Source organism: Leptonychotes weddellii, chromosome X (genome assembly GCF_054177405.1).
Source record: "Leptonychotes weddellii isolate Sample4059 chromosome X, ASM5417740v2, whole genome shotgun sequence".
NCBI lineage: Eukaryota > Metazoa > Chordata > Mammalia > Carnivora > Phocidae > Leptonychotes > Leptonychotes weddellii.
Genome location: NC_138385.1, coordinates 62,971,229 through 62,994,353, shown reverse-complemented (window position 1 = coordinate 62,994,353; position 23,125 = coordinate 62,971,229). Strand labels below are relative to the sequence as shown.

General features: G+C 40.1%; 1 protein-coding gene and 1 long non-coding RNA gene across 2 annotated transcripts in view; one reads left to right on the top strand and one right to left on the bottom strand.

The window, feature by feature from the left end:
- Positions 1–20,558, bottom strand: part of LOC115938324 (uncharacterized) — a 57,121-nt gene extending 36,563 nt beyond the window's left edge. The window contains exon 1 of the long non-coding RNA XR_014141313.1: positions 20,443–20,558. This is a non-coding gene — a long non-coding RNA (uncharacterized LOC115938324). The remainder of the gene's footprint in view (positions 1–20,442) is intronic.
- Positions 20,559–22,367: 1,809 nt separating this feature from the next.
- On the top strand, positions 22,368–22,829 carry LOC102726173 (profilin-2-like). The gene has a single exon (XM_031021874.1). It carries the CDS (start codon positions 22,368–22,370, stop codon positions 22,827–22,829), a length of 462 nt encoding a protein of 153 aa, XP_030877734.1.
- The last annotated feature ends 296 nt before the right edge of the window (positions 22,830–23,125 follow it).

Genomic DNA, 23,125 nt, shown 5'->3' with positions numbered 1-23,125 from the left:
CTCTTGGGGTCTTTCTCCTTTTATAGACCCCCCCTTAATATTTCTTGCAGGCTGGATTATTGGTCACAAATTCTTTCAGTTTCTGGCAGTCTTGGAAGTTCTGCATCTCTCCATCCATTCTAAATGACAGCCTTGCCAGATAAAGTATTCTTGGCTGCATTTTTTCTCATTTAGTACCCTGAATATGTCTTGCCAGAAACTTCTGGCTTGCCAGGTCTCTGTGGATACGTCTGACATTATTCTGATGTTCCTCTGTATGTAAGGAATCTCTTCCCCCTAACTGCCCTGAAGATGGTTTCCTTGGTTCTATGATTTGCAAGTTTTACTATTACATGCCGGGGTGTTGGCCTGTTTTCCTTGATCTTGGGAGGGGTCCTCTCTGCCTCTAGGACACGAATGTTTGTTTCATTCCCCAGATTAGGGAAGTTCTCAGCTACGATTAGCTCAAACATATCTTCCAGTCCTCTCTCTCTCTCCAGTCCCTCTGGTATTGCAATATAAGTCTTATATTGGAATGTTTCATGGTGTCACTGATTTCTCTGATTCTGTTTTCATGGATTCTGAGTTGTTTTTCCCTGGCCTCCTCTTTTCCCTTTTTATCTATTAAATTGTCTTCCAGGTCACTAATTCATTCTTCTGCCTCACTTACCCTAGTTGTTGGATTATCTAGATTAGATTGGATCTCACTGATAGCATTTTTATGTTCTGCCAAATCAGCTTTCATTTCTGCCCTTAGAGGCTCTATGTTGCCATTAATTGATTTCTCCATTCTAGCTATTGTCTTCACAAATGTTAGCCTGAATTCCATCTCCGACAATTTGGTTATAACTGCATCCATTTGTAAATCTGCGGCATAAGTCATAATCTCTGAGTCTTTCCTATTTTGGGGGTTCCTCCTCCCAGTCATTCTGTTGATGGGTGCTTGAGGGAATGTATAGAGTCCAAATTATTGACTAGAACCCAAGCAAGATGCACCTGTTTTCTAGGCACCTTAGGGTTGCTGGCCTCTTGTTCTCCCAGCCTGTCTTCTGGGGCAGGAGCCTGCCATGCTGTACTCAGGCAATCCTGTTTGGGCAGAGTTGCCCTGCCCCTCTGTGGCGGGCGATGGGCTCAGAGTGAACCAGTTTTTTGGGCTTTTGTTCTCTGGCGGCTTTCCCTTTTGGCTTTCCTTGTCTCTTCTGAGAGTCAGAGCAGAAGAGACCGTTTCCAACCCTCTGCCTCAGAGCAGAGAGATCGCAGTCTGTTCTTCAGTGAGCTTTCCAGGCCACACTGTCTCCGTTTCTGTCTGTGCTGCTTAAACTGCAGCATCCTGGGTTGTGTGCCCCTCTGCAGCACTCCCATTCCCTCCTCCATGTGGGGGCACATCTCTGCCCTTTGTGATTCTAAAACCACCAGCCACTCCCAGTTCTCACAGGTGACCCCGCAGCTCCGGGATTCCATTCCGGGGGCTGCCCTAAAGTCCTTTCCTCACCGCTACAGGTCTGTGCCCTGTCCCCAGCGTGGGAGGCTATCGTTCACCAGCAGTGTAGGATCCCCACGGCCAGGCTCCTTCCCGCTGATGTTTATCCTCAGATATCTGCCTGCAGAATCAGGACTCCCCGCTTAGTACCTCAAAACCAACCACTTGCGATATTCTGTTTGTAGAGATCCAGATCTTCTTACATCTCAGGCTGATTTCGTGGGTGCTCAGAGTGGTCTGTTAGATATCCAGCTCAATTCTGGGGACCAGTTGTAATAGGGTCCCGTACTCCTCCACCATCTTTTCCCCCCCTCAATAATGGAGCACTTGTGATGAGCACTACCTAGTGTATATAAGTGATGAATTGCTAAATTCTACACGTGAAACTAATATTATGCTGTATGTTAACTAACTGGAATTTAAATAAAAAGTTGAAAAAAAATAAAAATGGTGTGGTAACAACTGAATATTCACATGCAAAAGAAGAAATTTGGGCCTACACCTTATATCATACACAAAAATTAACTCAAAATAGATTAAAAACCTAAATGTAAGCGCAAAAAGTATAAAATTCCTAGAATAAAATATAGGGAAACACATTTAGGACACTGGATTTGGCAATTATTTCTTGTATATGACACCAAAAGCACAGGTAGTGAAAGTAAAAATAGATAAATATGACTACATCAAACTTAAAAACTGTGCATCAAAAGAAACATCTCACAGGGTAGACAGCAACCTACAGATAGAACATATTTGCAAATCATATGTCTGAAAAAGCGTTAATATGCAGAACATATAAAGAACTCAACCACAAAAAAAAAAACACCTGATTTTAAAAATCACCAAAGGCCTTGAATAGACAGTTCTCCAAAGAAGATATATAAATGACCAACAAGTATATGAAAAGATGCTCAACATCACTAACCATAAGAGAAAATCAAATCAAACCATAAGATAGCACCTCACATCCATTAGAATGGGTACTATAAAAAGAACAGAAAACAGCAAATGTTTATGAGGATACAAAGAAGTTGGAACACTTCTACTGTATTGGTGGGAATGTTAAATACTGCAGACATGAAAAATAGTATAGAAGTTCCTCAAAAAATTAAAAATATTATTATCATTTAATCCAGCAATCCCACTTTTGGATTTATATCCAAAATACTTCAAAGCAGGATCTTGGAGCAATAATTGAACACCCATGTTCACTGCAGCATTATTCACAATAGCCAAAAGGTACAAGCAACCGGGATGTTCATAGACAGATGAATAAGAACATGTTATATTTACATACAATGAAATATTATGCAGCCTCAAAAAAGGACATCCTGGCGCCTGGGTGGCTCTGTCAGTTAAGCATCTGACTCTTGATTTTGTCTCAGGTCATAATCTCACGGTCATGGGATAGAGCCCCAAATCAGGCTCCACACTGGGCATGGAGTCTGCTTGGGATTGTCTCTCTCCCTCTCCCCCTCCCCCACTCATGCTCTATCTCTCTCTCTTAAAAAAAGGACACCCTGCTACCTGCCACAACATGGGTGACATTATACTAAGTGAAATGACCCAGTCATAAAAGGACAAATACTGTATCATTCCACTCACATGAAAGACCTATAGTAATCAGATGATAGAAACAGAAAGTAGAAAGGTGGATGACATGCATTGGGAGGAGGTGGGAGCAGAAATTAGTGATTAGTAAACATACAGTTTCAGTGTTGCAATATGAAAAAGTTCTAGAGAAATGGTGCACAATAATGTGAATATATTTAACAATACCAAACTGTGCACTTCAAAATTGTTAAAATGGTAAATTTAAAGTTATTTTTTTAACACCCCCCCCACACACACACACAGAAAGCTCTTTTCCAATCCCAAGAAAAACTAGTCTTACTTTCCTGTATAGGGTAGTAGGGCATTTAACTCCAGCAGTCACCCTTCCTAGAGGTAAAGATATAGAATATGGCTAGGGGGTGGCTGGAGAAAAAGGAGGAAGGAAAAGAAAGCAAGAAGTGTTCAATTACATGGGCACCTGGTGGCTCAGTGGGTCAAGTGTCTGACTCTTGGTTTCAGCTCAGGACATGATCTCATGGGTTGTGGGATCAAGACCCACGTCAGGATCCTTGCTCAGTGGGGAGTCTGTTTGAAAAATTCTTTCCCTCTGCCCCTCCCCATACTCACTCTCTCTCTCTCAAAATAAATAAATCTTTAAAAAAAAAAAAAAGAAGTGTTCGGGCGCCTGGGTGGCTCAGTCGTTAAGCGTCTGCCTTCGGCTCAGGTCATGATCCCAGGGTCCTGGGATCAAGCCCCGCATCAGGCTCTCTGCTCAGCAGGAAGCCTGCTTCTCCCTCTCCCACCCCCCCCCCGCTTGTGTTCCTTCTCTCCTGTCTCTCTCTCTGTCAAATAAAATCTTTAAAAATAAATAAATAAATAAAAATTTAAAAATATTACAAAAAGAAGTGTCCATAATCTCTCATGATTCATCTCTCCCTCTGATTTCCCCCTTCATTTGTCCCTTCCTTCTCCTAATGTCCTCCATGGCTATTCCTTATATTTCACAAATAAGTGAAACCATATGATAATTGACTTTCTCTGCTTCACTTATTTCACTTAGCATGATCTCCTCCAGTCCCATCCATGTTGATGCAAAAGTTGGGTATTCATTCTTTCTGATGGCTCAGTAATATTCCATTGCATATATGGACCACATCTTCTTTATCCATTCATCTGTTGAAGGGCATCTCGGCTCTTTCCACAGTTTGGCTATTGCAGACATTGCTGCTATGAACATTGGGGTTCATATGGCCCTTCTTTACACTACATCTGTGTCTTTGGGGTAAATACCCAGAAGTGCAATTGCTGGGTCATGGTGTAGCTCTATTTTTAATTTTTTGAGGCACCTCCACACTGTTTTCCAATGCAGCTGTACCAACTTGCATTCCCATCAACAGTGAAAGAGGGTTCCCCTCTCTCCACAACTTCTCCAACATTTGTTGTTTCTTTCCCTGTCCGTTTTTGCCATTCTAACTAGTGTAAGGTGGTATCTCAATGTGGTTTCGATTTGAATTTCCCTGCTGGCTAATGATGATGAACATTTTTTCATGTGTCTGTTAGCCATTTGTATGTCTTCTTTGTAGAAGTGTCTTTTTATGTCTTCTGCCCATTTTTTTGACTTGATTATTTGTTTTTTGGATGTTGAGTTTGAGAAGTTCTTTATAGATCTTGGATACCAGCCCTTTATCTGTAGTGTCATTTGCAAATATCTTCTCCCATTCTGTGGGTTGCCTCTTTGTTTTGTTTACTATATCCTTTGCTGTGAAAAAGCTTTTTATCTTAATGAAGTCCCAAAAGTTGATTTTTGCTTTTGTTTCACTAGGTGTTGGAGATGAATCTTGAAAGAAGTTGCTGTGGGCGATGTCAAAGAGGTTACTGCCTATGTTCTCCTCTAGGAATTGGATGGATTCCTGTCTCACATTGAGGTCTTTCATCCATTTTGAGTTTATCTTTGTGTATGGTGTTAGAAAATGGTCAAGTTTCATTCTTCTGTATATAGCTGTCCAATTTTCCCAGCACCATTTATTGAAGAGACTGTCTTTTTTCCATTGCATATTTTATCTAGTACTATGTTGAACAATAGTGGCAAGAGTGGGCATCCTTGTCATGTTCCTGATCTTAAGGGAAATGCTCTCACCTTTTCCCCATTGAGGATGATATTTGCTGTGAGTTTTCCATAGATGGATTTTATGAACTTGAGGAATGTTCCCTCTCTCCCTGAGGACATTAGGAGAAAGAAATGAAAAATGAACGGGGGGTGGGAATCGGAGGGAGAGATGAACCATAAGAGACTATGGACTCTGAAAAACAAACTGAGGGTGTAAGAGGGGAGAGGGGTTGGGGGGTGGGTTAGCCTGGTGATGGGTATTAAGGAGGGTAGGTACTGCATGGAGCACTGGGTGTTATACGAAAACAATGAAGCATGGATCACTACATCAAAAACTAATGATGTATGGTGAGTAACATAACATAATAAAATAAAATTTAAAAGAAGAATTTATGCTGAGAAAAAAAAAAAGAAGTGTCCAATTACAAAAGGGAGGGAGATTACAAAAGGGAGGGAGGTAGAACAAGGCTAGAGAAGGAATAAATAGTTAAATGAAAAGCCAGATTCTGATGGCCCAGTGTAAGATAAATGAAAAAGAATTATTAAAACCCAGGAGACATTTTAAGGCCAAAAACCCAAGTGGAGATGTTACAGTCTGAATGTTTGTATTCCCCAAAAATTTCATATGTTGAAATCCTAATGTCCAATGTGATGGTATTTCAGGTGGAGCCTTTGGGAGGTGATGTGGGTCTTGAGGGCGGAGTCTTCATAAATAAGATTAGTGGAATTAGTGCCCTTATAAGAGAGTCTCCAGAGAGATTCCTTGCCCCCATCCCCCATGTGAAGGCACAGTGAGAAGTTGGCAGTCTGCAAGCCAGAAGAGGAACTGTACCAGAACCCAACCATACTAGCAACCTAATCTTAGACTTCCAGCCTCTGGCACTGTGAGAAATAAATTTCTCTTGTTTTAAGCCACCCAGTCTCTGGTATTTTGTTATAGCAGTCCAAATGGACAAAGAAGAAGAAAAAAAAGAATCCACAGTAATCTTCAGGCTCAGAACAAGAAGGGTAGGAATAGAGGGGTAGAAAATGTTTATGGGGAAGACTGCAAAGTAATGCTGCAAGAGACGCAGAAGTACATACCATTTTCTTTAATCTGTATACAAGAGGCTATGTAACTTGGTGAGAACAGTTTGGTAAAAGCATGTGATCACTTCAGCCAACTGAAAGTTAAAAGGAAAGTAGGCTTGTCATCACCAGAGGAACACACTGTGATTAGGTTAATAGAAGAAATCAGTGGCAGTTGTAATAGGGGCTCATTTTCTCACACCGAGGAAAAGAAGTCACACTTCAGGAAAAGAATGAGCAAGAGGTAAGGAGTAGAAATTGAAACTATAAAGCATCTTTGGTTTGTACAGCAGGAGATTCTCAATAAGAGAAAAAATTAGCTACTCAAGAAGTTCCTGCTAAGGCACAAGTCACTACCTAACAAAAGCCTACAATGTCCACGTATGAAGGGTGCTATATGCCTCTTGGTGGGTAGTCCCTAAGGAAGCCTTGGAGGAAATGGAAACTGTTGATATGGATTTCCTATAGGGCTCCACATTGCAGGGAACCTGTGTCTATTAGCATATAGAACCTTATAGAAGACCTGCAATTATCCAGTTCCTCCCCCTTCTCTATTCATGGGCACCAGTGTCCTCTCAGTTCTGAGACTGAGTAATGGTAAGAAGGTTCCTCTGCCTAGCGTGCTTTTATCCCACAGAAACCTGAGTCCCATAGCATGTGTGTGTGTGTGTGTGTGTTTGTGTGTGCACGTGCGCATGAATGTGTGTGCATGTGTGTGCATGTGTGAGTGGGGGAAAGAGAAAAGGGGAGAGGGAGATAGAAAGCAAAGGAGGAAAGGGGAGAGTGAAGAAGAAAAGGGGAGAAAAAGGAAGGAAGAGAGAGAGAAAAAAAAGGAGGAGAGGGAGAGAAAAGAGGAGAGAGATGAGGAGGAGATACAGAGAGAAAGGGGGAGAAAAGATACTAACCACCACTAGGTACTATATAGACTCTAGTTTCCAGGCGAGCCACCCAAATGCTTTGTTAGTTTTGCAATCCTGGCCTATAGACAGAGCACTCTGACATTTTTAAGATCTTTGCTCTTGGAGAAGCTGTGGACCATAAACCATGTTTTTTACACTTCCGTTCTAGGAAGGGAGGAAATCAGTTGCACTTCAGAGGCTTCTGAATCCATTTAATCTCCTGGTTTGCCACAACTATTGGTAATAACTTGGACATGTTGTAAAAATAAATAAAAGATAAGACATCTGGTTTCAGGAGGACCAACAATGTGATATCTATTCTTCGTACACGTCTCACATAAGCCCTGCCCCATGTGGCATCACCTCTGACAGCAGAGAGCATTTGTCATGAAAACAACTGCTGTGCTCTGCATGTATTAAAAAGGCGTCCTCCTACTTTCATAACAAGCATCTCTGATTTAGGTCTCTTCTTTAAAGTAATAAGTGAGAAAATATGTAATGGGGCAGGAGGGAGGAAAGGAAAAGGTGAAGGGCAAATGAAGTCTTTTGAGTCAACATGTACAAAGTCATTTGAAGCAAGTGTTTAAAATACAACCCAGACTAGCCTTGAATTATGCCTCCTCACACCCTATTTCTCAGCACCCCTCCAATTAAAGCAAATTCGAGACTCAAAAAGGAATGCTGCATTTCAGTCTACACATCTAGCATTATTAAGTGTTGGAAGCACTTAAGAGTTAGAATGAACCTTCCAGATTGACACCAGCATTTCTCATTAATAGGTGTAAACACACATGCAGTTCTATGGTCAGGTTAGGGAAACACTGGGTTAAATAATATAAGCAGGTCTCTTTATTGCAGGGTTTCTCAGAGACTTAAACAGGTGAAAATTCACTATGAATCTCCACAGTGTTTGTAGTATCAACATATTCTACCTTAGAATCCTTTTTATCTTTTTAAACAACTTATCTTATGGACCAGTCAGCAAAAGCAAGGTTTAGGAAATGCTGGTACAATCCAATCTTCTCATTCTATTGAAGCAGTACAGTTCAGGGGTTAAGAGCACAGGCTCTTAAGACACAGACTATCTGCTTCATTTACTGGCTCTCAGAAAGTTACTTAAGCTTCCTAGGTCTTCATTTCTTTATTTTTAAAATAAGGACAGTAGTATTGTTGTGTGTTAAATGAGCATACACATATGTAATATTTATGTAAACAATTAGAATAGTGTCTGGCATATAGTACTTGCTCAATAAAGGTTAGATATTATTATTCTACCCACTAGAAAAATGAAGCCTAAGTTCATACAGCATGTCAGTATCAGAGCTGGGACCAGAATCCAGGTCTCTTGATTCCCTGTCCAACATGGGTTTCTCAAATAATAAATATTTTATGGAGCTTATCAAAAAATCTTTCTAAAACATATAAGAATTACACCACAAAGCCACAAAATGATATCTAAAAAGACACAACCCTCCAACAAATCACAGTGGTTTCTAGAAGTAACAGTTTAGTTGAGGTTTCCCAAGTATAAAGTGAGGTCAAAGAAAGTTTTGGTGGTGAGGAAAATTATTCCAATGCCTATAAAATAGTAGCCAAAATCCCAGAATGCTGCCATTCTTGGGTAAACTCTCTTGTTGCACTCTAGTACGGAACCTCTATGGATGCTCAGGAGCATATTCCTCTCTGAGACAGGCTGATTTCTGAGACCTCCCGGGACTAAAGCCTCTACCATTGTTTGGCTCTGATGGAAAGAGTTGGGAGTACTTGGACCTTGTCTTGTGTGTGTCGAGTCTTAACTAGGTGAGTTTTCATGTCTTTGTTTAAAAAAAAGGCTAGATCTAATAATCACTAGAGCTGAAATTTTTCAGCACTCTATTGTTAGTAGACTTGGTACATGCAGGGGGGTTTGTGCTGATCCTGCTTTTCTGGCTCTCAGACACACTTGCCCTTATTACAAAGATAAAAGAACTAAAATCTAGTCAGGTTGAAATTAAAAATACTGTAACAGATGCAAAAACAAATGAAGGCCTTAAAAATGAGGATGAATGAAACAGAGGATCAAATCAGTGATACAGAAGATAAAATTATGGAAAATAATGAAGTTGAAAAGAAGAGGGAAAGAAAGGTAATGGATCATGAAGGTAGATTTAGGGAACTCAGTGACGTATTAAAACATAATAACACTGGTAACATAGGAGTCCCAGATAATGAAGAGAGAGCAAAAATGGCAGAAGATTTATTTGAGCAAATTATAGCTGAAAACTTCCCTAATCTGGGGAAGGACACAGACATCAAAATCCAAGAAGCACAGAGAACTCCCTTAAATTCAACAAAAGATGACCATAGCCAAGGCATATCATAGTCAAATTCACAAAATACACAAACAGGGAAAGAATCTTGAAAGGAGCAAGGGGGAAAAAAAGTCCTTAACCTACAAAGGAAGATAGATCAAGTTTGCAGCAGACCTGTTCACAGAAACTGGCAGGCCTGAAAAGAATGGAAGGATATATGCAACAGGTTGAATGAGAAAAATATGCAGTCAAGAATCCTTTATCCAGCAATGCTGTCATTCAGAACAAAAGGAGAGATAAGGAGTTCCCCAGACAAACAAAAACTAAAGGAGTTCATGACCACTAAACCAGTCCTGCAAGAAATATTAAGGGAGATTCTTTGAGTGGGGAAAAAAGAAAGAACAAAAGCAACAAAGACTAGAAAGGACCAGAGATCACCAGAAACACCAACTCTACAGGGAACACAATGGCACTAAATTCATAACTTTTAATAATCACTCTGAATGTAAAGGGACTAAATGCTCCAATCAAAAGACACAGGATATAAGAATGGATAAAAAAAAAAAAAGATCCATCTATGTGCTGCTTACAAGAGATGCATTTTAGAACTAAAGATACTTGCAGATTGAAAGTGAGGGGACAGGGGCGCCTGGGTGGCTCAGTTGGTTAAGCGACTGCCTTCAGCTCAGGTCATGATCTCAGGGTCCTGGGATCGAGCCCCGCATCGGGCTCCCTGCTCAGCGGGAAGCCTGCTTCTCTCTTTCCCACTCCCCCTGCTTGTGTTCCTTCTCTCGCTGTGTCTCTCTCTGTCAAATAAATAAATAAAATCTTAAAAAAAAAAAGAGGGGATGGAGAACCATATATCATGTTAATGGATGTCAAAAGAAAGCCAGTATAGCCATACTTATATCAGACAAACTAGGTTTTAAAAGAAAGACTGCAACAAGAGATAAAGAAGGGCATCATATCATAATTAAGTGATTTATCCTTCAAAAGGGTCTAACAATGGTAAATATGGATGCCCCCAATTTGGGAGTACCCGAATATAATTAATAGTAAAAGTGAAGAAACTAACTGATAATAATACAATAAGAGTAGGGGACTTTGACACCTCACTTACAGTGATGGACAGATCACCTAAGCAAAACAACAACAACAACAAGGAAATAACAGTTTTCAATGACACAATGGACCAGATGGATTTAACAGATATATGTAGTGCATTTCCTCCTAAAGCAAAATAATACACATTATTTTCAAGTGCACATGGAACACTCTCCAGAACAGACCACATAATGGTTCACAAATCAGGCCACAACTGGTACAAAAAGATCAGAATCATCTATGCATATTTTCAGATCACAATGCTATGAAACTTGAAGTCTATCACAAGAAAAAATTTGGAAAGACCACAAATACATGGAGGTTAAGAACATCCTACTAAAGAATAAATGGGTTAACCAGGAAATTAAAGAAGAAATTTAAAAATACAGGGAAGCATATGAAAATGAAAACAGAACAGTCCAAAACCTCTGCAGTGCAGAAAGGGCAGTCCTAAGAGGGAAGTATATAGCAGTACAAGCCTACCTCAAGAAGCAAGAAAAGTCTCAAATACACAACCTAACCTCACACCTAAAAGATCTAGGAAAGGAACAGCAAATAAAGTCTAAAGCCAGCGGAAGGGAAATAATAAAGATGAGAGCAGAAATAAATAATACAGAATTTTTTTAAAAAAGTAGAATATCAATGAAGCAAAGAGCTGGTTCTTCCAAAGAATTAAAATTGATAAACCCCTAGCCAGACTTATGAAAAAGAAAAGAGAAAGGACCCAAATAGATAAAATCACAAATAGAAGAGGAGAGATCACAACCAACACCACAGAAATACACACAATTCTAAGAGAATACTATGAAAAATTATATGGCAACAAATTGGGCAATCTGGAAGAAATGGACAAATTCCTGGAAACTTACAAAGTACCAAAACTGAAACAGAAAGAAATAGAAAATTTGAACAGACCCATAACCAACAAAGAAATCGAATCAGTAATCAAAAATCTCCCAACAAACAAAAGTCCACGGCCAGATGGCTTCTCAGGGAAATTCTACCAGACATTTAAAGAAGAGTTAATACCTATTCTTCTGAAACTGTTCCAAAAAAACAGAAATGGAAGGAAAACTTCCAAACTCATTCTATGAAGCCAGCATTACCTTGATTCCAAAACCAAAGACCCCACTAAAATGGAGAATTACAGGAAAATATCCCTGATGAACATGGATGCAAACAACTCTCAAGAAGATACTACCAAATCAAATCCAACAGTACATTAAAAGAATTATTAACCATGATCAAGTGGGATTTATTCCTGGGCTGCAGGGTTGGTTCAATGTTTGTAAATCAGTAAACATGATACACCACATTAATAAAAGAAAGGATAAGAACCACACGATCCTGTCAAAAGATGCAGAAAAAGCATTTGACAAAATACAACATCTATTGTTAAAAACACTCAACAGAGTAGGGATAGATGGAACACACCTCAACATCCTAAAGGTCATATATGAAAGACACACAGCTAATAACAGTCTCAATGGGGAAAAACTGAGAGCCTTTCCCCTATGGTCAGGAAGAAGACAAGGATGTCCACTCTCACCATTACTATTTAACATACTACTGGAAGTCTTAGCCTCAGCAATCAGATAACAAAAAGAAATAAAAGACATCCAAATTGGCAAGGAAGAAGCTAAAGTTTCACTATTTGCAGACAACATGATACTCTATGTAGAAAACCCAAAAGAGTCCACCAAAAAATTGATAGAACTAATACTTGAATTCAGCACAGTTGCAGGATAAAATCAACATGCAAAAATCTTTTGCATTTCTATACACAAATAATGAAGCTGCAGAAAAAGAAATCAAGGAATCAATCCCATTTGCAATTGCACCAAAAACAATAAGATATCTAGGAATAAACCTAAGTAAAAAGGTAAAAGATCTGTTCTCTGAAAACTATAGAACACTTATGCAAGAAATTGAAGGGGAAACAAAGAAATGGAAAAGCACTCCATACTCATGGATTGTAAGAACGTTGTTAAAATGTCTATACTACCCAAAGCAATCTACACATTTAATGCAATCCCTATCAACATACCACCAGCCATGGAGCTCCTGGGTGGCTCAGTTGGTTAAGCAACCAACTCTTGATTTCAGCTCTGGTCATGATCTCAGGGTCCTGAGTTCAAGCCCAGAGCTGGGCTCCTTGCTCAGCACAGAGTCTTCTTGAAGTCTCCCTCTCCCTTTGCCCCTACCCCAGCTCACATGTGCTCTCTCCCTCTCTCTCTCTTACATAAATAAATAAATAAATTCTTCAAAAAAAAAAATTCCACCAGGATTGTTCACAGAGCTAGAACAAACAATTCTATAATATCTATGGAACCATGAAAGACCCCGAATAGCCAAAGCAATCCTTAAGAAGAAAAAACAAAACTGGATGCATCATGACTGTGGATTTCAAGCTACATTATAAAGCTGTAGTCATCAAGCTAGTATGGTAGTAGCACAAAAACAGACATATAAATCAATGGAACAGACTAGAAAACCCAGAAATGAACCCACAACTATACAGTCAGCTAATCTTCGACAAAGCAGGAAAGAATATCCAATGGAAAAAAGACAGTCTCAGGATGCCTGGGTAGCTCAGTCAGTTAAGTGTCTGCCTTCGGCTCAGGTCATGATCCCAGGGTCCTGGGATCGAGCCCTGCATCAGGGTCTCTGCTCAGCAGGAAGCCTGCTTCTTCCTCTCCCTCTGCCTGCCACTCCATCTGCTTGTGATCTCTCTCTCTCTCTCTCAAATAAATAAATAAATAAATAAATAAATAAATAAATAAAAATAAATAAAATCTTTTAAAAAAAGGAAAAAAGTCTCTTCAACAAATGGTGCTGGGAAAACTGGATAGCAGCAGGCAGAAGAATGAAACTGGACCAGTTTCTTACACCATACAAAAAAATAAATTCAAAATGGATGAAAGACCTAAATGTCAGACAGGAAGCCATCAAAATCCTAGAGGAGAACACAAGCAGCAACCTCTTTGACCTCAGCCACAGCAATTTCTTGCTAGACATGACTCCAAAGGCAGGGGAAATAAAAGCAAAAGTGAACCATTGGGAGTTCAAGATAAAAAGCTTTTGTACAGCAAAGGAAACAATCAACAAAACTAAAAGGCAGCCTACAGAATGGGAAAAGATATTTGCAAACTAAAGGATTAGTATCTAAAATCTATAAAGAACTTATCAAACTCAACACCCTCCCCCTCCACAAAAAACAAATAATCCAGCTAAGAAATGGGCAAAAGACATGAAAAGACACTTCTCCAAAGAAGACATCCAAATGGCTAACAGACACATGAAAAGATGCTCAACATCACTCATCATCAGGGAAATACAAATCAAAACCACAATGAGATACCACCTCACACCTGTCAAAATGGCTAAATTTAACAACACAAGAAACAACAGGTGTTGGCCAGGATGTGGAGAAAGGGGAGCCCTCTTGCACTATTGGTGGGGATGCAAACTGGTAGAGCCACTCTGCAGAACAGTATGGCGGTTCCTCAAAAAGTTAAAAATAGAACTACCCTATGATCCAGTAATTTCACTAGTAGGTATTTATTTACCCAAAGGATACAAAAATACAGATTTGAAGGGGTACATGCACCCCAATGTTTATAGCAGTATTATTAACAATAGCCAAACTATGGAGAGCCCAAATGTCCATCAACTAACGAATGGATAAGGAAGATATATAATTTTTCAGCCATCAAAAAGAATGAAATCTTGCCATTTGCAACAATGTGGATGGAGGTAGAGTGTATTATGCTAAGCAAAATAAGTCATTCAGAGAAAGACAAGTACCATATGATTTCATTCAGATGTGGAATTTAAGAAAGAAAACAGATGAACATATGGGAAGGTGGGAAAAAAGGAGAGAGGGAAACAAACCATAAGAGACTCTTAATGATAGAGAACAAACTGAGGGTTGATGGAGGGAAGTGAGTGGGGCATGGGCTAGATGGGTGATGTGTATTAAAGAGAGCACTTATGATGAGGACTGAGTGTTGTATGTAAGTGATGAATCAGTGAATGTTCTCCTGATACCAATATTGTACTGTATATTAACTAACTAAAATTTAAATAAATATTTAAAATATACATATATACATATATATGTATAAAGGAAATCACATTTACTTGATAAAGAAAAACACTTTACCCAGTTTTATCTTGATTCATTTTGACCCCACTTATACCCTAAATGAATCTGAAGTGGTTTATAATAAAAAAACACACACACACACACAGAAAATCAAAGTCATGAAGAGGAGGAGGAAGTAATTATACTAACTACAAGGGCTAAAACAGTTAACATAATTGAACACTAAATCTGGATATTAGTTTCCTGGCAGTCAAGCCAAAAATTATCTTGCTTTAGGAAAGTTTCCTGTGAATAGTAATCTTGAGAGCAGGTAGGGTGGCTTGAAAAGCACTTTGTAAACAGTAGAGTACTGTAAAGCATTATTATTATTATTATTACTATTACTATTACTATTACTATTGTTATTATCCAGAATGGCATTCTATACCCATCTGGCATTTCCAATTATTTTGGCTGTTGTTTCAATGGCAATTTCACACAATTTATCATAGTCTGAACCTGCTATGCATACTAAACAACAAAAAGACAATGCTGCTCTGCCACTAGCTAGATGACTGACCTTGAAGAAGAAACTTCAGCAATCTGGGCCTCAGCTTCCATATTTGTGACATCAGAGGTTTGGACTATCATTAGATGATCTTATTTTTTACCTACTCATGTATTTATTTGTTAGCAGCTTTATGGAACTTACCATAAAATTCATTTGTTTTTATGCGTAAAATTCACTGATTTTTAGTAAATTTACAGAGTTGTAGAACCATCACCACAGTATATAATTTTAGAACATTTACATCATGCCAAAAAAAACTGCATTCCCATTCCTTATTAAGATCATTTAAAAGTTCCTTTCTAACTTTTATATTTGGGTTTCTAGACTTACAAAGCTTTAGCAGCTCTTTGCTACCTATACAGTTGACCCTTGAACAACATTGGGGGTTAGGGGCACCAAACCCCACACAGTTGAAAATCCACATAAAACTTTTGACTCCCCCAAAACTTAACTACTACTGGAAGCCTTACCAATAATATAAACAGTTGATTAACACATATTTTTATGCTATGTATATCATATACTGTATTGTTACAATAAATTAAGCTAGAGAAAATAAAATATTATTAAAAATATCATAAGTAAGGTAAAATTCATTTACAGTATTATACTGCATTTAGGAGAAAAAAAAATGCATGTAAGTTGACCCACACAGTTCAAACCCATGTTGTTCAAGGGTTAACTGTAGAACCAAGTTCAAATTCATCAGTGCAACATTCAAGCCTCTACAATCTACAATATATCATTCCTCTCATTCCCTTGCCCTAATGAGTTACCTCCCTCTGAGTTTATGGTCTTGGACTCCTTGGTAGGGAGTCCCTCTCACCTCCCCAATCTCTGAAGAGTAAAATCCTATATAATATTCAGACTCAGTTGAAATCCCACTCTTCCATAAAACTTTCTTCATTTCATACTCGTCACACTCATCTGGAACAAGACCTTATTTGCCTCTAATCTCTGATAGTATTTCATTTGTCCCTCTCATGAAAGTTCTTACTTTCATTTGTGAATCTTATGCTTAATATCTCAACTTATTACTTGATTAAGATATCTTAGAAGGCAGTTAGTTGCTATAACTAAGAGAGCCATGTATCCTTAACAACTCGCAATGTCGCATTTTGTAAATAACAATTAATGATGGTGATTATAGTAATTGGTAGCTAAATTAAGCACTGATAATGTGCCAGGCAGTTCTAAGCACTTCTACAAATATTAACTCATTTTATCCCTATAGCTACCCTGTGAGATAGGTATTATTATTATTACCACCATTTTACAGAAAAAGAAACTGAGGCACAGAGAAGGTACACACTTGCCAAGATTAAGAGGTTAAGTAGAGTTGAGATTTGCATTCAGACATTCTGGCTCTAAAACATACCCTCTTAACCACTATAGTACATTTCTAAGCCCGCTGAAACTCAGCAAATGTTAACTGAAAAAATCCTAATTAATAAGCTTCCATTCTGGGAAGGAAAGGTAATTAAGAATTCTAGGTGCTGACACAGAAGTAAAAGGGACAAATTCTGATTTGGACAAGAGAGTCACTAAACTTTTGGGTTGGCCCTGAGGTGCTACAAAAACCATTGTTAAACCATAAAGCTATAACTTACAAAGATAATTCCTCTCTCATACATAGGTGATGAGAGTGCAAAATTGGTAGTTTCTACTCTAGGCGAATATATGCATATCCTATGATCCAGAAATTCCATTCCTGTGTATATCCCAACAAAACTGCTTATGTATATCCACCAAAAAAAATGTTCTACTTGTAATAGCCAGAAATAGAAATTCCCCATCAACAGAAGAATGGATAAATCACATGTGGCATGTTAACAAAATGAAATACTATATAGCAATGAGAATGATTTCTAACTACAAGGAATAATACGGATGAATCTTTCAAACATAATGTTGAGCAAAAGAAGCCAGACGCAAGGGTATATACTATATGAATTCATGTATATTAAGTATCAAAAAAAGGGCAAAATTATTCTGTTAGAAGTCAGGATAATGGTCACCCTTGGGAGGGGTACTGAGTAGAAGAAGAATCTGTTTCTTGATCTGGGTGCTGGTTACACAGGTGTGTGAAGTTTATGAACATTCATGGAGTATACATTTATATTAATAATTTATAATAGATTATATTATGTAGACATAAACTTTTCTCTATATATGTTACACTTCAATAGTTTTTTTTTAAAAGTCTTTCCAAGAGAAAAAAAAGACAAGAGCCAAAAATAAAAGTCACTTCTGCATTGACATACAGAACTAATGACTGACAAGCTCATGGTTATCTCTTTGTCCTGAGATGGACAAGACAATCTCTTCCTTTTGTGGATACAGTGAGTTAACAAGAGAGGCTATCTTAATCCCTAGCCATTACTGCAACCCTAATCCTTCCCAGAAACTCATAATAATAAAAGATAAAACAGACTTGTGGCAGCATACCACTTGTGGGCATGCAGCTCTGCTGGACACAAAATGAAATGCCTATTTTATTTAAAGAACTAAGTCTTCACTTGGAGTTTTTATTTATATTCCAAGAGTAACAATGCCATCATCCATGCAGTACAAATGGAGTCTGGGCATGATGCCAATTAAAGTTTTCTTGAGCATTAACCTCATCTTTACAACAGTTTGAAACTGAGCACTCCTATCTTTATTACGCAACTCACTTCACCTCTATGGGTCTGTTTCCTCATCTGTAACATGGGAATAATAATAGTACCTCCCATATAGGTTGATGTAAGGACTGAAGACCTATTTCATGTAAAGCATTTAGCACAGTGCCTGCCACATAGTTAAATATTCAATGTATTAGCGGCTATTATTATTTTGATATAAGTGGGATAATGGCATCTTCTCTCTTACTATACAGCTAGCCCAGTTTATAGCTTTAATCTCCCAGCATTAGGATTTTAATATTTTAACTATTTTAATATTTTAATACTCAAGCAAAAGGGTAGTTCTGCCTCCTTGCTCTCTCTGAGGTCAAATAAAAAGGGAGAAATTCTTTTTTTAATTTATTTATTCATTTTGGAGAGAAAGAGCACACAGGCACAAGGGGGAGGGGTAGAGGGGGCGGGAGAGAGGGAATCTCAAACAGACTCCCCACTGAGCATGGAGGCTGAGGCAGGGCTTGATCCCAGAACCCTGAGATCATGACCTGAGCCAAGAGCATGACCTGAGCTGAAATCAAGAGTCTGGTGCTTACCCCAATGTTCATAGCAGCAACGTCTGCAATAGTCAAACTGTGGAAGGAGCTGAGATGCCCTTCAACAGACGAATGGATAAAGACAATGTGGTCCATATATACAATGGAATATTACTCAGCCATCAGAAAAGATGAATACCCAACTTTTACATCAACATGGATGGGACTGGAGGAGATTAAGTTAAGTGAAATAAGTCAAGCAGAGAAAGTCAATTATCATATGGTTTCACTTATTTGTGGAACATGAGGAATAGCCATGGAGGACATTAGGAGAAGGAAGGGAAAAATGAAGGGGGGAAATCGGAGGGGGAGACGAACCATGAGAGACTATGGACTCTGAGAAAACAAACTGAGGGTTTTAGAGGGGAGGGGGGAGGGGGGATTGGTTAGCCCGGTGATGGGTATTAAGGAGGGCATTGAGCACTGGGTGTTAACATGAAAACAATGAATCATGGAACACTACATCAAAAATTAATGATGTACTGTATGGCCACCAGGTGCAAAAGGGAATAATTTTGAACTAGGCAAGTAGGGTGGCCCAGGGTTAAGTGGGTCGGGAAAAGAGGGAGTCTGGGTAGCAGATGATTTGCTTTGATGATGCCACCTTCCTATATCATGCCAGAGAACCTGGTGTAGATGACATGACCTGCAGAGGAAGGGACCCAGAAAAAGGTAAGGCTGTATACTACAAGGAATGTTATTATCTTCAACAGAGAAAGGGCCTAAAGAAGGAGTCATTAGGGGCGCCTGGGTGGCTCAGAAGGATAAGCGTCTGCCTTCGGCTCAGGTCATGATCCCAGGGTCCTGGGATCGAGTCCCGCATCGGGCTCCCAGCTAGGCGGGGAGCCTGCTTCTCCCTCTGCCTCTCTCTCTCTCTTTGACTCTAATGAATAAATAAATAAAACATTTTTAAAAAAATAAAAGAAGGAGTCATTAAAGGAGAGGTTTGAAGGTTACATTTCCTGCTTTGCCCAACAGGCAGCATCATAATCTTAAGTTAACAAGTAGGTAGAACATTTTTCTAGTTACAAAAAGCTTTCACACATGTCTTTTTATATAGTCCTCACAACCACCCTGTGAAGTGAGCAGAGAAAATTTCATTATCCCCATCTAATACAAGAAGAAAGAAAGGCTCACAGAAGTAAAATAATTTGTCCAAAGTCATCAGCTGGTAGCTGGGGGAACCAGCGTTCTAATTTAAGTGTTCTGGGTTCAAAAACCATGTTTTTTCAATTAAAACATACTGGACTTTTATGTGGACTTCAGTTAGCCTGGGCTGCGTCTGTATTGATTGAAAGAAAAAATTAAGCAGAGACTAGTTGTGTGAATTCTTCCTGATCCTCAGTCTCAGATGGCAGAAAGAAAACTGACAGGAAGTAGACGGATTTGGAATAAAAAGAGGCTAGCGATGGGGAGGGAAGAGGGAGGATCTAAAAAGAAAAGTAGAAGCGGCTCTAACTGGCGATTGCTGTAAGCAGGCGCCAACTGGTCTGGCGATGCCACCTTTTGGGTTTTTCCTCGTGGCTGAGCAGGGCCAGGTCTACTGTGCTCCATCTCCTTCCTTCACCCATAAGCCCAGCTTGGGCTGGAGAGATGCTGTAACCCCCAAAACTGCCCTGGATGAGGGGCAGTGGTGGTGGTCCGGGCAGCCTTCGTGGCAGGTTAGGGGCAGAGGGAATCAAGAGGAGGATAGGAAAACGCCGGACACAGGAAGTAACTCTCTGGGAGGCGATGGCCTGTGGGGTATTCAAGAAAGGCGGTTACAAGCGTGGCGAGTGTGTAGTAAGAGGCTGGAGTAAGGAGGTGTGTGAGATGACTGCTGGGGTGCCAGAAGGAACTGGGGTCTGAGGGGCAGGGCAGAGAGCGACCTGGCAGGCGCGCACCCCGCGTCGCGTGAGGCGCCGCCGCCAGAAGGCGGGTCCTGAGAAAAGTTCAGTTTGCTTGAAAGGGGAGAACGCAGGTCCCAGCGCGGGAAGAAGGCGTCAAAGAGCTCCCAGAAAAGGTTTGAGAGGGTGTGCCTGGGCTCTCCGTTGGATACCTGAAGAGAGCTCGGGGCTCCCAGCCTCTCCTAACTCTCCTCCTTACCTTGGGCACCGTGATATGGTCCATGTTCCCGCCACCTGAAGCCCTCAGTGCCACTTGGGTTGTCGCGCCCGCTGCCGCCACCGCTCCAGCTGCCTATTTGCTCAACCCAGGTTCCCCTCGCCGCCCTCTCTGTCATGGCACAAGCTCTCGTCACGTGATCCTCCTGGAGGTTTCTATCGCGACACTTTGTCTGTGGCCTCTCCTGCCATCTTGCTTCCTGGCAAATGCCCTTTGTGGTGGGAAGCTGGCGGTTTTCTGGTTTGGGCTACAGGTTTGGCCCAGGAGTTAAGTCCCAGACTCGAGTACTGCCTCCCTTCTCACACATTTTAATGCAGTAAGAGTTCTGGGCACCTATATAATTCCACTACTCTCTAATGTTAACAGTGATGACACCTTACCAAGATAGCACAGATAATCCCATTCTGGTAACTGGGTTTCTGAAAAGCTTCAGAGCTGTGAGACCTTGGACAAGTCACAATAGAATACTTTTTGAAATGATGTATAAGCATATCCTTCTCTCACTCCCCTCTTTTACTAGTCTACTATCATTAACCTAGTTAAGTCCCAGACGATTGCAGTGGCCTCATAATTTTTGTCATCACAGATCTGGGAAAAGGACCAAAGGCCCACCAGACCACCTCTCAGGTGAGGTGCCGACAGGTGCAGTCATTCAGTGGTATTCTCTGAATCAGACTGTGATGGAAAAAATAACAGTCTGGGAGTTGGAAAAGCTGATATATTATAAGTGTCATTTATTTTTTTGTCTCCCCATCTACGATGTCAGCTTTGTGAGGCAGGAACTTGGCATACAGTAGGTACTTAATAAATATTTGTTGCACAAATAAATTTTCAAAGCTATCCCAGATTTTATCCACCATTAACTTTAACCATTTCCCCTAACATTTCGTCCTTAAGGCAAGTTGACGTCATTTCAGAGGAAATTAAGGGACAAGCAGTAGCTTGCCAAAGGTTGCAGAAGAATCAGAAGTCAAATGGGTCCCCACTAGAGTAAAGAAAGCCTGGGAATAAGAGGGAAAATTTGGGGAAAAAAGTATTGGACTCAAAATATTTTCAGTAAAAAAGATACTATTACCATCTGTTTATTATTTTTCTTCCCCACTATGATGTCACTTCCATGAGGTTTTTCTCTGTTTGCTACTGTATCCCAGTGCTTAGAAAAGTACTTGGCACATAATGAATGCTTGATAAATACTTGCTGAATGGCTAGATAGGAATGAATAACTCTAAACTCACAGCTGGTGTGGGCCAGAAGATAAACTAGAAGGAAAGAGTCTGAAGGCAGGGAATCCATGAGGAGGCTATTGTGGTTTTCCCAAAAGGAGCTGTGAACTGATGAGTCTGTGGGACTTTTGACTTTGTACCTAGAGCTCAGGCCTCAGCAAAATTAGCCAACATCTGAAATGCTAGTTGCTGCAGCAAATGTGTCCTGTTTTATAACCAAATCTCCAACTCGATTGTTGCCCACTTATGTTCTACTTTGAGGGCTTTTCCATTGTTGGGGGTTGGTGTTCTTCCCATGGTATCCTACGGAAGTAGGTATACTTTGCTCCATTTTCTATCTCAATAGCTAGAGGTACACCTTCAGAAAGCTGCTACCAAAAGTCACCCATAATGTGGTGGATGATGACTATTTAAAAAGTCACAGAGCCTTTGTGACCTCACTCATGCTCAAGAGATAGCTTGATAAATCACAGCAGAGGGCAGCTGGGCCATAACTTCATACAAGTCACCAAGACCTCCTCCACTTTGCTGCTGGGGAGAGACTATCAGAAACAGACTGTATTTTTAGGTTATTTCAGTCTCAGCTTATCAGTCATCTTAAACCAACTGCTAACAAACTTCTTTTGCAGACCAAATTACTAGAAAGAACATTATTCATCTTTTAGAGACAGCTTACTTGAATCATGCAGTGCATAGGGGATATCAGCGAAGAGGTCTGGCAAGACTGCATCACCCTCTTCCTACAAACTGGGATATGCTGTGATGCAGCGATTATCACTAATTCCCCACCCTGGTTGTTAGCTTCTTACCCCAAAGGCAACTTGTTCCAGTTGACCCAGGAAGAAATTCAGATCTTGCTGGCGAGAGAGGGGAGAGAGAAGTTGTTTCTTCAGGGAATCACCCTTGCAGGGACCAAATGCTTGTTGATTCGGGACAACCTTTACACTGAGGGCAACAACACCATGGACCTCCGCACCAAAGGCCAAAGTCGGAGCAGCCAGGCAGTGACTGTAGTTCAGATTGAGTCTGTATACCTTGTGGTGATGGGACAAAAAGGAACAGAAGGAGGGCCTCTCAACCTTAAGGCTTTTGAGATGGCAGGTTACATTAGAGAGGCCATTCATCAACACATGGCCCATTTCTAACTAAATAAAAAGGAATTGGTGTTTGACTGGAATTTGAATTCAGTGTTATCTGTATTATCTGCTAAGTTAACCTGGTCTTGAGGAGAACAGAAAGGGAGATCCCATATAAGGTTTGGAGATGTGTGTGTATGTCTCTGTGTGTGTATATGTTGTGTGTGTGTTGGGAGGGGGGCAGATTAAGGAGTAAGTGTTAAGGCATTAGGGCTTCTGGGCCTTTTTTATACCTAGAACACCATCCTTCCTTAGCACCTGAAGGAGAGAGTAGTATACTGGGAACTAGGAAATCTTGGTTCTAA

Excerpts from the sequence above, each read along its gene's own strand:
- LOC102726173 (XM_031021874.1), top strand. The coding sequence starts at position 22,368 with ATGCAGTGCATAGGGGATATCAGCGAAGAGGTCTGGCAAGACTGCATC.